Here is a 16,208-nt window from a genome sequence, read left to right as displayed (position 1 = left end):
GTAGTAAAACACAAACTCTCAAGTATCCTGCTGTAGTATCTACAGGAAAAGATATATTTCAAGTATTAAAAGGACACCTGAATTGTACTTCTCACAACCTTCCAAGGTAATATTAAAGAGTGCCTACTGGAAACAGCCCGCATTCCAGTTGTTTCAGTAGATGGCTGGTTGCTGTGCTTAAGTCAGTGGCAGTATTAACCTTCACTTGCACACAAACCAAGTAAAACAAAACTCAGTTTTTAAAACAAAGTGAGATGGGAAGAAATTTCCAACAAAATGCGTGCTTTCAGTACCTGGGCGCAGCAGCCACCACGAGCATGCTTTGGTTATTACTTGCTTCAAATGGTTCTGGTGTAAAGAACACTTTCAGGAGAGCCCTACACGTGGCATTTGCAAAAGCACGTGACGCTGCAGACATGGCGACATTGCAGCATCTGCAGTCATTTGCAGTGTCCTTCGAAGCATCAGTATAACAGTACCTCAGCTGCAACTGAAAGAGAACAGAGGCAAATCCTCATGAAATGGCCCAAATCAGGAATTTTCTTACAGTATTTCACAGAAACAAAGGAAGCCTATGGAGGTACTGAGCAGAAAGAAGCATGAAGGATAATAGCAGCATGCGGTTTACAGTTTTCATTTTTCAGTTTATTAATATTAGTGGTGCACTCTGCAATGGATGAAGCGAGGAATGAAAATTCTGACAGACCTGGCAATATGCAAACACCTCCTTACGGTCCTTGTAAACAGCTAACTCCTCTTTGAGCTTTAATTGCAAAGAAAAGAATATTTACATATAATGTATATGTATATAACCACAAAACCAAAACTAAGTCAAATCCCGATCAAGGACATCGCATTTCGAAGAGAAGAAAACATGACAATATTATTAAGCAGTACACGTCCAAAGATTTTCAAGGCATCGTGATCTTCACGTTTTCTTTGTCCAGTCGTATCCCCTTGGACTTCAATAGATGAGGGACTTCATTTCAGAGTAAATAAGTGGAAATATGATAGAGCAACTCCTGTAGAGGACAGCTGCGCTACTGAAGAAGGCTCGAGGCATGGTGATCCACGGCTCTGACTTAAAGCAGAAGTAAACGGCGTACAGCGCCACGGCAAAGAAGTGGCCGATCAGCACCATAGGTTTAGGAGATAGCCTGTTTAAAAACAAGACATAGCACATGTAAATAAACAGGATAAAAAAAGCACAGACAAGCCTTCAGTTCCCAGGTTGGCCTCTTTGCACAGCACAACCGCTCTGATTAAGGCAGCTGCAGTCCTGCTGTCTCAGCTGTGAACAAACCCTGCCCGTCTTGGAGCTGCTGCACACCTGCATTCCATTTTGCACTGTGGTCAACAGACACCTCTGCTTTCTCTTCAACGCCAGTAGACTGAATCTGTCCTTATCAACTCCCAGGTAAGCCTGCACCGACCCCAGCAGCTTTAGCTCTCTTTCCAAAGAGACAAATGGACACATCCTTACATGTTCAAAGAACAATTTACTGAGCATTCTCCAGCTTGAAGGGAGCATTCAGAAGATCTTGACAGGTACTTGCTTCTCTGTTCCTTTTGCTCATTTGTGGGAGACCTCATCCATCATTACTCTCAGCTTGTCAAGCACGAAACATCTCCACCAGCTCCTCTGTTTGAATGAGCAGAAGGGCCCACACTAACTCCCACCCATTTGTCATAGAATCACAGGCCTGGGTTGAAAAGGACCTTACAGATCATCTAGTTCCAACCCTCTGCCATGGGCAGGATTGCCAACCGCTAGAGCAGGTTGCCCAAAGTCCCAACCAGCCTGGCCTTGAATGCTTCCATGGAAGGGGCATCCAACAGCCTCACTGGGCAACCCGTTCCAGTGTCTCTCCAGTTTGCAGAGGCATTTTTTTAAACAGCTAAAAAAAAGAAAGCATTCAAAGCTCCTAATAGAGCTTCAAAGTTCAGTATAATCCTAAAAACACTGCCTCACATGGAGCATTCTCCCCACAGAACTGACAGACTGGCTGTAAAGAATCTAACAGAGGTTCGCAACTTGATCTGGTTCACACCAGCTATTACAGATATGCTGAACTTACACAGATAGCAATCCAACAGGACCTGAGACACATTCTCCACCAAGTCTGAAGTAGTGGAAACAGGCTCTCTTTAGCTGGTGCAAGGAATCTACAAAACAAAATTGAAATCACTCACAAATACAGTCAACAGATACTGAAAAATTTTGAGCATATATAACAGTGATATAAAAATCAAAGACTTCAGCATTTTGGCAGCTGCTGCTGTGAAATTCAGTTAGATTTCAACCTGACTTTACAGGATTTTATAGAGAAGCCACAGATTCCTGAAAGCTGACACAAGAACAATTGATTTAAGTTACCCAGTGTTTTGTGTATTAAATAGTAACTCCAGATGCCCTTTGGGTTGCTATAGCTTGGTTTACACAACGCTAGAACTAACTGGGAAGACAACTCAAGCTAACTCATTAAAATCCTTTGATCAGGGCATTTTATATTCATGTACATTCAGATATCTATGTGTGTATGCTTACATACCAACACACATGCCCTCCAGAATGTTAATTTACTCAACAGATATTAATTCATCAGAAGTTATTTAAAAATACACATATTTACCATCTGTAGCAGCAAAAAGTTCATACAGTGCCTGGGCAAGAATATTCACTACGAAAGAATGAGACTTCTTTCTTGACCAGTAAAATGCTTTTTTGGCCTGCAAAAGGAACAAAGTTAGGAAACACAGAACATCATTGAGAAGATTTTTGTGTAGTTGATAGGAGCCACGTTCATGTGAATGCCTTCTCACACACTGCTATGCTGTCAAGATGCACACAGACAAACTAGGTACACGTGCTCATTACTCCAAATTCAACTCGCACGAGGTGATGGTTCAAATCCAGTCTGCTTGAGCAAAACGTATGCTAAAAACCACAATACCAGTGTGGGAACAGATCAGATACCATCCTAGCAGCCTGCCCCACAGCCACAGCACTCACAAATCACAGCTCTGCTCAGTGAAAATGCCTGATGTGATTTTTTTATCTGAAGAGTTGAGAACAGCTGTGCCTCAGAAATAACTTCCACATCCCTCAGGTGTATCCAACTTAGACTGCATCATCTGAAGTGGAACCAAGTTTGTCTAAGCTAAGTCAAAATAAATAAAGTTTCACCTTAAGAATGTCAGAATCTTCATAAAGATCTGGAATATCCTGAAGCAAGCTTCTCCATATTTTGACATCATTTAAAACAACACTCATTCCTCCACCAGTAAGAGGGTGCCTTATATTATACGCATCTCCTAACAGAAGAACTCCTAGATAGAAGAAAAGATGAGTGAACTACTGCACAACTACCATATCATCTTAGCACTCACACCCTGTACTTTGTTTCTCAGCTTATTGAGAATTCATTGCCACCAGGAACAACAACTAGAAACTGAAGAGAAAGAACAAGAAATAGAAGGGAGCACGGCTTTAACAGATTTAAAAATCTCAATTCCCTTATGCATACACACGCGTGTCAAAGAACAGACACAAAATTCAAGGTCATTTTTATTTTTCTCCATTTTCCTCCCATCATAAAGAGACCAAACACCTAAAAGCACGCCCCACTGAGTTATTTAAAATTAAAAACGAAGCAGAGAGTGATTTGAAGTCTTGCAGCAATATAAACATTACTGTTGAATTGTGCCAACATGCATTTTCAAATGTATTTTCAATAACAGAATAAGGTAACTGTACTCAGCAACAAACACATATCTATGAGAACACAGCCTTAAGTCCAACAAGTTTCGAATGCCTTCCCTCCATCTGCTTTACTTCATAATACACACCTTTCTTGTTAACAGCTGAAGGAGGTAAGAAGCTTGCTGGCATAGTCCTTAAACGATCATTCTGAACTGCTATTAGAAATGGTTCCTTAAGGTGATCTGCAAAAACCAAGGTTCTTTGGTTACACTTACTTGGTAGAGCCTTAAATAATTTGCTCACAACTCATTGGAGCCTCTTCTCAGAGGCATGATCCTTCCAAACTCCTAACTCATAAGGCCAACCAAATAATCTGCCCTGTGACGTGTCATCTAAGAAGGGAGAACAGTTATTGAGACAGTGAACTCTGAAGATAAAGCAAACCGACAGACCAGACTCACCAGGCAGTTGGGGATGAATGCTCTCAAGCATATATTCTTTCAGGTTCTTTGGCATTTCTCCTCGAATATCGACAAGGACTCGAGTCTCAGTTGAAGAAATCTGATAGATTAACACTGGACTAGTTTTAGCCAGAACAAGTTCGGCATAGTTAGTTTTAAACTGTGGTGCATCCTTCAAAAGAAGTGGGAGAAGGATTGAAATCAAATAATGAAGAGATATTAAACTTCAGATACACAAAACCATTCTCTGGCACTTCAAATAAAATCCTGGTTCATAGTAAGGTTGTATCTTTTTTTTTTTTTTTTTTTGAAAAACAGCATGTTTTCAAGAAAAAAAAAAAAAAAAAAAGCAGAAGCTTTCCATGAGATCATTTTTACTTCCATAAAGAAAATTATGGAAAGGAATGAAGTAGAGTAGTCTGTAGTGTAGAGAACCCCAAGGGAAAAAAATCACAGGCTCCCAGCACCTTACAGCTGCTCCTCAGGCTTATCAAGTTTCCAGAAGAAGAGAAAGAGGAGGCACTCAAGTAGTGATAGATAATTGTAGGGCTAAGGACACAGAAAGTGCTGAAGCTCCTCCAACTCAGACTGTGCCCTGTAGAAGTTCTGCAGGGTTTTGTTCATTCTCCCTTATTTCTGCTGTTAATCCAATGGTTACTGCAGCAGCCGTGGAAGGCAAGGCAAAGCCAACCTGAGTTGGCTACAGCAGACCAGCTACCAACGTACATTCATGCTTTCTCACTTAAACTTACAGATCCTGAAGGCATTCAGGCAGCTGGTTACAAAGTACCCCATCTGCTGGGAGGGACACAGCTTGAGTATGCTTTTTGAGTATAAACAATTGGTTTTACCCACAGCTGCTAGCTTGCACCTAAAACTCATGATTTTCACCCTCTGAACAAGTGCCTTAGCAACAAGAAAACTGTGGGGAAAAAAATGAATGTCACTGTCTTAACACAAACTAGTGAAAGCACCTATACCCAGAGTAACATAGGATCACCAAGGTTGGAACAGACCTACAAGATCACCCAGTCCAACCACCCACCTATCACCAATAGCTCTCACTAAACCACATCCCTCAACACAAAATCCAAACATTCCTTGAGCACCTCCAGGGTCAGTGACTCCACCACCTCCCTGCAGCCCATTGCAGCACCTGACCACTCTTTTGGATAAGTAATATTTCCTAACATGCAGCCTGAATCTCCCCTGGTGCAGTTTGAGGCCATTCCCTCTAGTCCTACCACTCTCTCTAGTCTTACAGAGACATCTTCTAATGCAAACATTAGGGCTATATAAAATAGAGCACTAAGAGCAAAAACAGGCTTATGCAAGGTGTTGAAACTATTTTTTTTTCCCCTTCAGTATTCCCACCAACGAGCCTCGTTGGGCTGGTGCACAGTTTCAAGTAGCTATGCTGAAAGCTAATCACAAATTTATAAAATGGTTTGGGTTGGAAGGGACCTTTAAGATCATCCAGCTCCAACCCCTGCTATAGGCACAGACACCTCCCTCTAGATCAGGTTGCTCAAAGCCTTGTCCAGCCTGGCCTTGAATGCTTCCAGAGAGGGAGCATCTGCAGTCTCACTGGACCCTTCAGGTACTGGAAGGCCCCCCAGAGCCTTCTCTCCTCCAGTCTGAACAGCCCCAGCTTTCACAGTCTGTTCTCACACAGGAGGTGCTCCAGCTCTCTGACCATCTCTTCATGGTCCTCCTGTGGAACTGCTCCAACAGCTCCAGGTCCTTCTTGTGCTGTGGGCTCCAGAACCAGACACGATACTCCAGGTTATCCAGCTGGTTTAACTCTCTCTTGCTCAACTACAGAGAAATTATGCACTTACATGCTGGCTTTAAGAGTAGATTTTGGTATTAATCTAACTTCTAACCACAATATCCTCTTAGAAAAAATAACCTGGTTCACAGTAATATAAATATTTGAAGAGCTGAAAGCAACTCTATCATATATGCTAAATCTGAGACAGTAAGTTCAGCTAGAGATGGGACAGAGCAGACACCAATAACTTCAGAGTTAAAAAACCACAGGTGCAAATTTCCAAGCATTTCTCAGTGCGACACAGAAATGGACAGAACAGCTGATTCTATGGGAAAACATCTCAGACTGGAGTTCAGGACAGTCCTTATAACAAAGCATCAACAGTTGTCTTTAACAAGAAGACTGCTTAAATCTTTCATAGACACATTCCCCACGTAAACTTCTACAATGCTACCTGCAATTGTATTTGATTAAAGTATTTCTTGTTCCAAAGTCTGCAAAAGGCCACATATGCAACTTTTATTAATTTATAAAGCCCTACCATACGCCCCTTCTGTGTGAGTCCACATAAATAGGCTCTGCAGGTGGTGGGTGGAACCACAGGTGTGGATGGAAGGAGCAGCCAAGCAGAAAACATCAGGCCACAAAGAGAAAAAAATTGTGTGGAAGGTTTCCAAGAACTGTGGAGCCCAGTGACCCCAGCAGAGCCAACACACTCAGGTCACCAACAGTGTGCTGAGCCATCACAGGGCCACCGGCTCACAGCAGCACCAACAGCTGTGGGCCACCACCAAGAGGGCAGAGGCTGCTGCATGCAAACAGATAACACAGCATTACAGACGTATGAAGAAATACAGACCCTCAAGTTACACACAAAAGTTACCTTCAGAATGCAACCAACGAAATGGGATGAAACAGTGACTTTTTGGGAGACCAGGTTTTTTCTGAATTTGGAGAAAAGTCCATCAGCAACAACTGTCAGTGGTGCATGAAGTTCCTGCAGTGTAAGACAAAGAAGAAGACAGGGCATTTTCCTTCTCTTTTCCACAACAGTTGGAAATAACTCACAAGCCCTCCTTTCCAATTGCACATTAGATGTTCTTCAAAGCAATAATCAGCTTCTCCTAGACAGGCAGTCACGTAACATAGCTACAGGGTCTGTGCCAGAATTGGATAAAACAGACCAGAAAAGCAGAGTGATTGCTATGTTCAGCCCATAATGCTCTGCAGGAATAAAGAAAAGAATCACACATAAGCAACAAGCTTAAAACATTTTAGTGTAAGAAGTGTACCAGAAGTGCCCAGATCTTTCTTAAAAGAACAAGCAGCAAATTGAGAGCAGTTCTCACCATCCTTAGGTGCTATGAACAGAAATAACAGGTACAGAGAGAAAAAAATAAGATAAATGGATTAGGTTCAGCTTGAAGATATGCACAAATTCCTAATGTTTAATACATACACTGTTTTCAAACACGGAAAAAATTCTTCAGATTTTATTTTTATGATACTGTGAGAAAAGAACTAGAAAGCATTTAGAGATAATAATTCAAATAATTCAACTCTTTCCAGACACAGAACTCCAGCACTCAGTGAATTTGCTTATCATCTCTATACAGACAGGAGCCTCAAGGCCCTAAGAACAACACCCATGCTCTCAGAAATAGCACAGGTTAGTGTCAGACTAATCTAGCCAAACAAGCTGTACTTACAGTTATTGCAATGAAATCCATGAATGCACAAAGCTCCCAGCTACCTCACAAGGAGTTAAGGATAGTGTTCCTCCTCAGCTGTCTTACAGCTCTCCACTCCTAGCACATCCTGGGGACTGCAGTGCCTTTTGCCTGAGCAGCCTTATTACTCCTTCTCCCTCTTGGAGGAGTAATTTTAAAGTGGGGTGTTTTTTTTTGGCTTTTTTAGAGAGTGTATCCACAACTCCAGTACGTATGTCCTACCTGCATAGGTTTCTCCTAAAGCTATTATAAGTTCACTCAATTTCTCAGAATTTAGCCAGCATTTTGCCTTAGCTGAGGCAAAGAACAATCAAACCAGTGATGCAATTAAAACAGGTCAGAACTCTCCTTGTGTGACCCAAGAGATGACTGGGCAGAGCATCTCTATGAGCAGGCACCTACCTCCTGACTTTCAGACACCTTACCCAACAGAGGCAGCATATGTTGAAACATGGATGTTTTTACACAGCCAAAGCACAACTCTGAACGTATTATTTCTTCCATTGGTAACTTGGTAATATTTTAAGCCCCAAACATATGGATTATTTGGGGGGAAAAAAAACAAAAACAAAAACAAAAGTGCCTCTGGAGAACTGAACTGTTATCAAAACAACAGTAGGAGTTACAACAAGAATTTCCATACGATAGGACTGCACCCACAAGGAAGCAATCTCCCTTCATTAAAGCTTCACCTCTCTAGCAGTTACAGATTTCTGCACCAGAGCTCTGAAGTAGCATTGTTTTTCAAATGCTGTACACACTTAACTCTATTTTCACAGTAGTTAAAGATCAGAACAGAAAACTGTCTCACCTTAGTATCCCCAGTTTCTTTGTCCTTGTACTGAACACCCACTATGCAATCATCTTCTTCAAGCAGCTGTGTCACAGTTCCTTCAATGAATTTTGCACTGAAATAAAGCAGGATTTAGAAGAGGAGGTAGGAGGATTAAGGATGCCAACATTTCATTGTATCAGGCACAGAAGGAAAATGTCATTTTCAATAACCTTGTCTCTGCCACGATATTCTCTCTAAATGCAACACAAAGATCCTTCAGCTCTTTTTGGAGCCACATTAAATATCAAACACTGCTTGCCATTAGCTTCTGTTCCACACTGTCATTTGGCTTGATGTTTGAGACTATTCTAAAGCTATAATGCTTAACATAAACACCCTGCCACTAAGCAGAACCCCTGCTTTTGCTTTAGGCATTCCCTGGCCAAAGGAGATGAGCAGAGAGGAGTCTGACACGTACAAGCAGCCAGCAATCAGCCCCCTGAGCACTTCCTTCTGTCCAGCAGAGCAGACTGAGGGAACACAAGGGCTGAAACCCCACGCAGAGGGCAGGAGCAAGATCCAAAGTAGCACTTCAATACTTCACATGTAAGCGCGGTAGAAGCGAGGTCCCTAACTGACACAGAATAGTCCTCAATAACCCGTCCTGTTTAGGACAAAGCTCTGACAGTACTTATGATCAGACTCCAAACTCAGCATCCCTTGCATCTATCTCCAATTTTGGCTGTTTGGGTTTCACAGATCGTATCCCTTTCCACTTCAACCTCTTGTTGGATCTGAGCTGTTAGACACAATCCCAGCAGCTCAGACCCTGCAGCTCAGAATGAACACACCTCTCTACTTCACATGGAATACAAAAACTTAGAGAAATCAGATGAAGTTCCATGTGAGAATAAGACAGCCTGAGAGTTCAGGCCCTCAAAGGTAACAAAGCAATTGAAAACATGCCTAACAGGAAGTTCAACAGCAAGGTATGTACCAACCTACCAGGTTAATAGCAGTTGAATCAGCATTCTGCAGGTCTTACTGGCTTCTATATTTCTTTTATAGCCATAATTTAACTAAGTGCTTATTTCCTATTCTGGTTCTAACCCACTATAAAAATCACTAACTAATGACACCCCACCTTTTTCCTCTGCAGAATTAATTTTACTCATCTGAAAGAAGTTCATGTTATCTAAAACAGATGAAGAGAAAGCATTCAGCAGTCATTATTCCCTATATTTTCACAACTTCTGAGATGAAAAAGCTTCACAGCATTACAAAAAGTATTTCATCTCTCTTGTGCCTTGACATAACATGCAGTTTCCTTTGCTATCATTACAATGGGAAGAAAACATACAAGAAATGAATAAAGAGTGGAAGAAAGGTAAGAGCTGAACTCAAGACTCAAACATCAGCTTTTGTAAATTTCTGCTGCAGGATTTTTGTATTGCTCATGGAGTTCTCCATGTGCTGAGGTGCCCAAATTTCACTGAAGTTGAAGCCATAACCAAGAAAGCTTTAGCTTTTATAGCTATTAAATGCAGTCAGCATTGATTTTAACTGTGCTGCACAGTTGCTGTCTTCTAGTGCTACTGATTCATAGGATATAAGATATGATAAAGAATTTTCCACTTCAGAACAGATGTGTAAAGTAAGAAGACAGTACCTTCTGTATTTCCCTTATAAGCATTACCAATGGGAAAAAACACAAAACACCCTTCAGAAGCAGCATCTAGAATCTATTTGTTTTTTGAAATGTTTCCTCCTCCTCTCTTTTAATAGAAATATCAACCATTCTTTATTTCATTAAGAATAGGATGCATCTTTAGGACTGTACAACTGTTGGGAGTAGCTCTCTCCCATTATTTAGTGTCCCTTCCTAGCTATTTTGCTCTCTTGTTAGCCATAAAAAAAAAAATTACAGAACATGCAAATGTAGAAGATTCCTGGCACTGCAGACAACATATCTGAAAGAAACGACACCAAGTTATGTCACACATTTCTTGGTAATGAAGTTATGTGCACTGCACCCTGAGGTCAGTGCTTCTGGTAAAATATCAAACCCAATAACAGGCCTAAGAGAATCAGCTTTGTAGGCTCAAGGCTGCTCTCTCATAGGGACAAGCCAGTACCCCTTCTAGTTAAAGCCTTCGCTTCCATGAATTTAAAAACTAACTTGCCTTGAAGGCTAACGTAAGAAGTATGTTCCATTCATAAATGTGTCTACAAAAACAGAACGAGCAACTTTAGCTGTTGCTTTCTCTCAGCCTTGCCCACTGGAGCTGCTGTGCTGGGGCACAAAGAAACAGTCAAGGAATCTCACACAGGGAACAACACTCCAGCACCCCAGCACCCAGGCTGTGACACTGAGCAGCACACAGAACTCACTTGAGCTCTGCCATGGCTGCCCTTCGGAGCCCCATGATGAACTGGCCATGATGGAAGGACCTTCCGCTCACCACACGGCCATCTTCAGATGTTGGAAAAGGAATTTCTACCTCCGACTTGCTCTCTAGGTCATGAATGATGTAACCATTCACCGTTTGTGCGTCGATACCTTCTACTGTATCTGCAAAAACAAACAAAAAAGAGCCAGCAGATGAGTTAAAGAAAGCTTTTAAAAGACTTATTTAAAATATTTCTTCACATGAAATCCAATTATCCTAATCAAAATATGTTGAGGAAAGAATATCATAGAATCTTCATAGAATGGCCTGGGTTGAAAAGCTCCACCACGGCCATCTAGTTTCAACCCCCTGCTGTGTGCAGGGTCGCCAACCAGCAGACCAGGCTGCCCAGAGCCACATCCAGCTTGGCCTTGAATGCCTCCAGGGATGGGGCATCCACAGCCTCCTTGGGCAACCTGTTCCAGTGCCTCACCATCCTCTGTGTGAAAAACACACTCTTAAAAATAGATTGGAAACACACGAGCAATTATTCCTTTTACTCATTGTAGATACTGCATTTCTTCATTTTTCCTGCATTTTAGATATGGCATGCCTTACCTAAAAGCATAACTGAGAGTAGTAACTGATGTCTTATATTTATCTATATATACATACACAGTTTGAAATGCACTCACCTTCAAGACCCAAGTCTTTAAGTGCATTAAAACCACCAGGCTGCAACAATTCTCCAACTATCCTGTCAGGCTCCTTCAGATCCCTCTCTATTACAGTCACTTTTCTTCCATCTCTGGCGAGCACCGTGGCCAAGGAGGACCCAAGGACACCTGAACCCACAATGATAACTTCTGGATCATTCTGGGGCAATGATGTTGTAACTGAAGCAGCCTCTGTCAGGTGCATATCTGAGACATTTACTTCTATTTTACCCTGTAAAAAGAAAAATCCAGAGTTAGATGTATTGATGTACGTGTACCATAACTTTCACATGGGTTTGACTTTGGACTAGTTCTACTTTCATCCAGCAGACTGAGAGCCCACTGATGGATGGATGGCATCTTCCAGGTTAGCTTTGTTTAAAATAAAATCAGTTGTACTCTATAATTGTATAATCAATTAATATACAGCTGTTGTAATTAAGAAATATACAAGAGAGTTTAGCTAAGCAGATTACCCCAAAAAGAACAGATACAGGGCTCACCCTTGCCCTTGGCTTGCTGGAAAACTCCAAAAGAAGGGATCTCCAGAAGAGATCCTTCCCCACTGGCAGTCAGCTCTTAAATGGGTCTAGGAGAGGTGCAGCCAGGCTCCACCCCTTCCGGCAGCACAGGTGAATTGCCTTCACCTGTGCTCCCATGGCTGACTCATTGCTGGCCTCAGGTGATCAGTCAGAGAGGTTCAGGCCACAATTCAGCAGTTCCCATACAGTAATGCAACAAAAAATCAGGTAGGGAAAAGAAACAAGCAGACACACTTGATTAAAACTTCCCTCCTGATTTCAGCCAAACATTAATACAACGTTAGTCTCACATATGCTGGAAGCTGAGCTCCTAGGAAAGGCAGTAAAACAACTGCCACATATTCTTATCTATAAAGTAACAAATCAAAGCTTACATATCCATCCCTACTGCACAGAGAACTCAGCATTTAAAGAAACTGTTACATCAACTGGAAAATGTATTCTTCTAACCTTATTAAGTTGATTGAATTGAATCCAATTCACTCTTCCACAAATGCTTCAGCACTGCAGTGCTGACAGCAGTAAAAACATGTTCGCGTCAGTGAAATGAATACTCCGAACAATACGAAAGCCAGGATTTCTGGCGGCATGGTGTAATGTTTTTAGCTACAATGTAACAAGGGATTGTAAAATTAGCTGCAGGACATTGAAAAAAAGCGAGAAACTGGGGGAAAGGCAGGCTTTTACCATTAAAACCCACAGGGCATGCATCCGAAAATAGTTTCAAGTTGTTCTGTGCAAGCAGTCCGCACCCAGCTGAAAAGGCCCAGAAGAGCCCAGGCAGGGAGCCAAACAGTGTGACCTAGAGATGGACTGAATATGCATATCCACCTACTGGTGGTAGATTGCAGGGCTCCTGCCAAACTCCAGCTGAAAGCCTGGTGCTCTCCGCTATCACTGTAGAACAGGCTGGCTAACCGAAGCCAGGTTCTGTAACTGTTATACAAGCAGCACTTTAAGATAATTCCCATATTGCTGTGTCTCCTGCTATCGAAATGGATACATTTTATCCAGAAACAAGAGGAAGATGATCACAGAATAGCAAAATGGCTGAGGCTGGCAGAGACATCAGGGTCTGTCTGGCTTTGCCTTTGCTCCTGCAGGGTCACCCAGAGCAGAGGGCCCAGGGTCGCATCCAGGCAACTTTTGGAGATCTCCAAGAAGATCTCCAGTAGGCTTCCTCTGGACAACCTGGACCTGCATGGCACAGAAGTGCTCCTGGTGTTCAGGTGGGACATGCTATGCTCCAGTTGTGCTCACTGCCTCTGGTCCTTGCACTGGGCACTGCTGAGAGCAGCCTGGCTCCATCCTCTTTGTACCTTCAGAACTCTGTGCACATAGATGAGAATCTCCTGCTGAGCCTTCTCTTCTCTTGGAAAAAAAGTCCCAGCTCTCTGTGGTTCCTCACAAGTGATGTTCTTCTAATGTCTAGAGCACACTGGCAATTGAAGATACCCTTCTGCTAGCATAATAACCCATTACCTTGTTATTTTCTTTGAATACTCACGTTGCATTCACCTTAATAAGATCTCACTGTTTCTTCCATCATCAGAAACCAACGCAAAACATGACACATCCGTCACACAGGATGCAAGCACAACCCTCCCTGCCCTTCCTTCTCTGCCCTCAGCGAGGCCAACTCCAAAGGGCCAAGAGGCAGGCAATGCCTCCCAACTCAGGCACCACGTCCAACCTGAACATACCTTTCTGGATCTGGGTTGCTCAACTCGCTGAGACCCCGCAGCAGGTTTGGCCCAGAAGAAGCCCACCAGTGGCAGAGCAGAGAGAGCGTGGGTGAGCATCCCCAGGTGGGGCTTCTGCTGCTTCTGCTGCTGCTGCCGGGGCGTACGGAAGTGGTAGCGATAGGAGAGCAGCAGGCCCAGGGAGAAGAAGAGCGCGGCGGAGAGCAGCACCTCCTTGTTGGCGTAGCTCATGAGGTCTCCACACTTCTTGTACACGTAGATGAAGGAGGCGATGCCCAGGAAAGTCCACATGGTGAGGGCGCTTCCCAGAGTTCTGACGTCAGCTGACGCTCCGAAAATGGCTTTTCACGTAATATACGAATAACAGAAACAGAGAAACACAGAGGCTTCCCCGCGACGGCAGAAACGGCAGTCACACGCAGCTCCGCGCGACACCGCGGAGCTCACCGAGCCCTACAGGCACAGGCACCACCGGCGCAGCCAGCAGTCTCCATCAGGCCCGGAGCTCAGCGCAGCACCGCAGCGCCCGCAGCCCCACGCGATGCCCACGCGATGCTCACGAAGCCGCTCCCCGCGCGGCTCGGAGGCTTCCCCTCGCCGCCGCCTCCCTGGGCGGCTCCTCAGCGCCGTGCCCGGCCCTCTCCGCGGCTCCGGGGGCGGCTGCGCTCCGGGCGGTACCGCCGCGGCCTTCGCGCCCCGCAGCTGAGGTGAGGGAGCCGCCCCGCAGAGCCGGACCGGGCGGGGATCGCCCCTCACGGGAAAGCGAGATGAGGGGACCGGCCGCGAGGGGGCGTGGCTATGCTAATGAGCGCCTGCCTCCGCCTCCTGGTAGGTACCGCGCGCCCCGTGCCTCAGCCTCGTCCGACCAATCGGCGGTGCTATGCCGAGATGGCGCTATGGCCGGGCGCCCAATCCGAGCGTAGGAAAGGCGGGGCTTGCGCGCGCCGGGATCCTAGGGCGATGTGACGCCGTTGGGCGGGGCGGGAGATCGGAGTTGCCGTGGTGACGGATGAGCGGGGCCGCCCCGAATCCCGCGCACCCCGCCGCTGCCTTGCGGAGCTGCGCGGGACGGGACCCTGAGTGGTGAAGCGTTGGAAAGCACTGCAAAGGGAGGTGGCGGAGTTAGCATCCACTGAGGTGTTCCAAGAAGGTGTAGGTGCTGTACGGAGCGACGTGGTTTAGTGGGCACAGTGCTGATTGGTTAACAGACAAGATGATCTTGGAGGTCTCCTTCAACCTTAATGACTCCATTATTCCATGACTTGTAAGAATTAAGGCAAAAATAGGAGCTGGTAAAAGAATAGAGTTTGGTTCATTCATCACATCAGTCAGTTTAGGCTAGAGATAAAGAAGTGTGAGCTAAAGAGATCAAACACAGGCTCTTATCTATAGTAGAGACACCGGTTTTCCCCAGTTTGAACTAGATTTGTTGTAGCTGTCGACAATTTTTGTGTTTAACCCACTTGAGACTGAACCGTTTAATTACATCTGCGCTTGATTTCTTACATTCGATTCAGTAACGTTCCTTAAGCTCTAAAATTTCTTTATTATGAACTGAGCCCCACAACTCAGCACTTTGGAAGACCAAACCAGGCCTTCTGGATGTGCTATGGCAGGCACCAAACATGAGCTGAAGCACAGTCCTTAAGCTGGAACATTTACTGGAACCAACACAAATCTTATGAGGACTAAGAAGGATAAATGAATTGGCAAACATGAGCCAAAAACTACTGAAAATAAAAGCAGGGTAATGCAGATGCATAGTAGGAGTGGCTGAGGACCACTGAAGTCTTAAGGAGTAACAGAAAGGAGGACGGTGTCTAAGAAAACAGAGTGCAGCGGGGTGATGTGAATGAAGATGGTGGTGAGCTGATTTAAAGACTAGAGGCAAGTGTCATGTTTCATGTTACTGCAAACTACCAAAAATTGCTTTTCACCCCCACCCCCAGCCCTGGATCCTGATGGCTGCAGCTGGAAGGTTCCTTGCTTCAGCTCACTGACAACAAAACGTGAGCCATGGAAAAAGAACTTTGTCTTCTCCGAGTCACCCAGGACAACGTGAACACTGTGTTAGAGATAGAGGACAATTGCGTATGGCTGGTAGAGAACAGGGAGCTTGGGTGTCACTGCTGCTGCAGGTTGTAATTAGATTTAGTTAGAACAAAAAATAACACATTTGTCCTACTTCCAACACAATAAATCACCCTCTGTTAATGAGACGCTTGTGCAAAACGTCTGTCAGGATTATGTAATTCCCGAGTAATTTTTTTTATACTTCCATACAGAGTGGATTAAAGCAATTATAAGATTCTGGTTTTGAATGAGACACTCACAGTTGCATCTGTCAGAGTCTCAGATATGTTCCAAACATTTCCACCCAAGACATCAGAAGACATCCCTCCTGTCTCCTAATT

At 44.1% G+C, this 16,208-nt stretch overlaps 1 protein-coding gene across 1 annotated transcript; it reads right to left on the bottom strand.

Annotated features, from left to right (window-relative positions):
• Positions 1-623: 623 nt before the first annotated feature.
• On the bottom strand, positions 624-14,479 carry SQLE (squalene epoxidase). The gene is made up of 11 exons (XM_052704830.1): positions 13,795-14,479; positions 11,529-11,781; positions 10,835-11,015; positions 8,480-8,576; positions 6,822-6,935; positions 4,165-4,336; positions 3,850-3,945; positions 3,188-3,330; positions 2,634-2,730; positions 2,079-2,166; positions 624-1,157 (listed from the first exon to the last, which is right to left on the bottom strand). Exons 1-11 carry the CDS (start codon positions 14,083-14,085, stop codon positions 965-967), a joined length of 1,725 nt encoding a protein of 574 aa, XP_052560790.1. The 5' UTR covers positions 14,086-14,479; the 3' UTR covers positions 624-964.
• Positions 14,480-16,208: the final 1,729 nt, after the last annotated feature.

The sequence above is a fragment of the Tympanuchus pallidicinctus genome, unplaced genomic scaffold, assembly GCF_026119805.1.
Source record: "Tympanuchus pallidicinctus isolate F22 unplaced genomic scaffold, pur_lepc_1.0 scaffold5, whole genome shotgun sequence".
Taxonomy (NCBI): Eukaryota; Metazoa; Chordata; class Aves; order Galliformes; family Phasianidae; genus Tympanuchus; species Tympanuchus pallidicinctus.
This window is presented reverse-complemented; position numbering and strand designations above follow the sequence as displayed.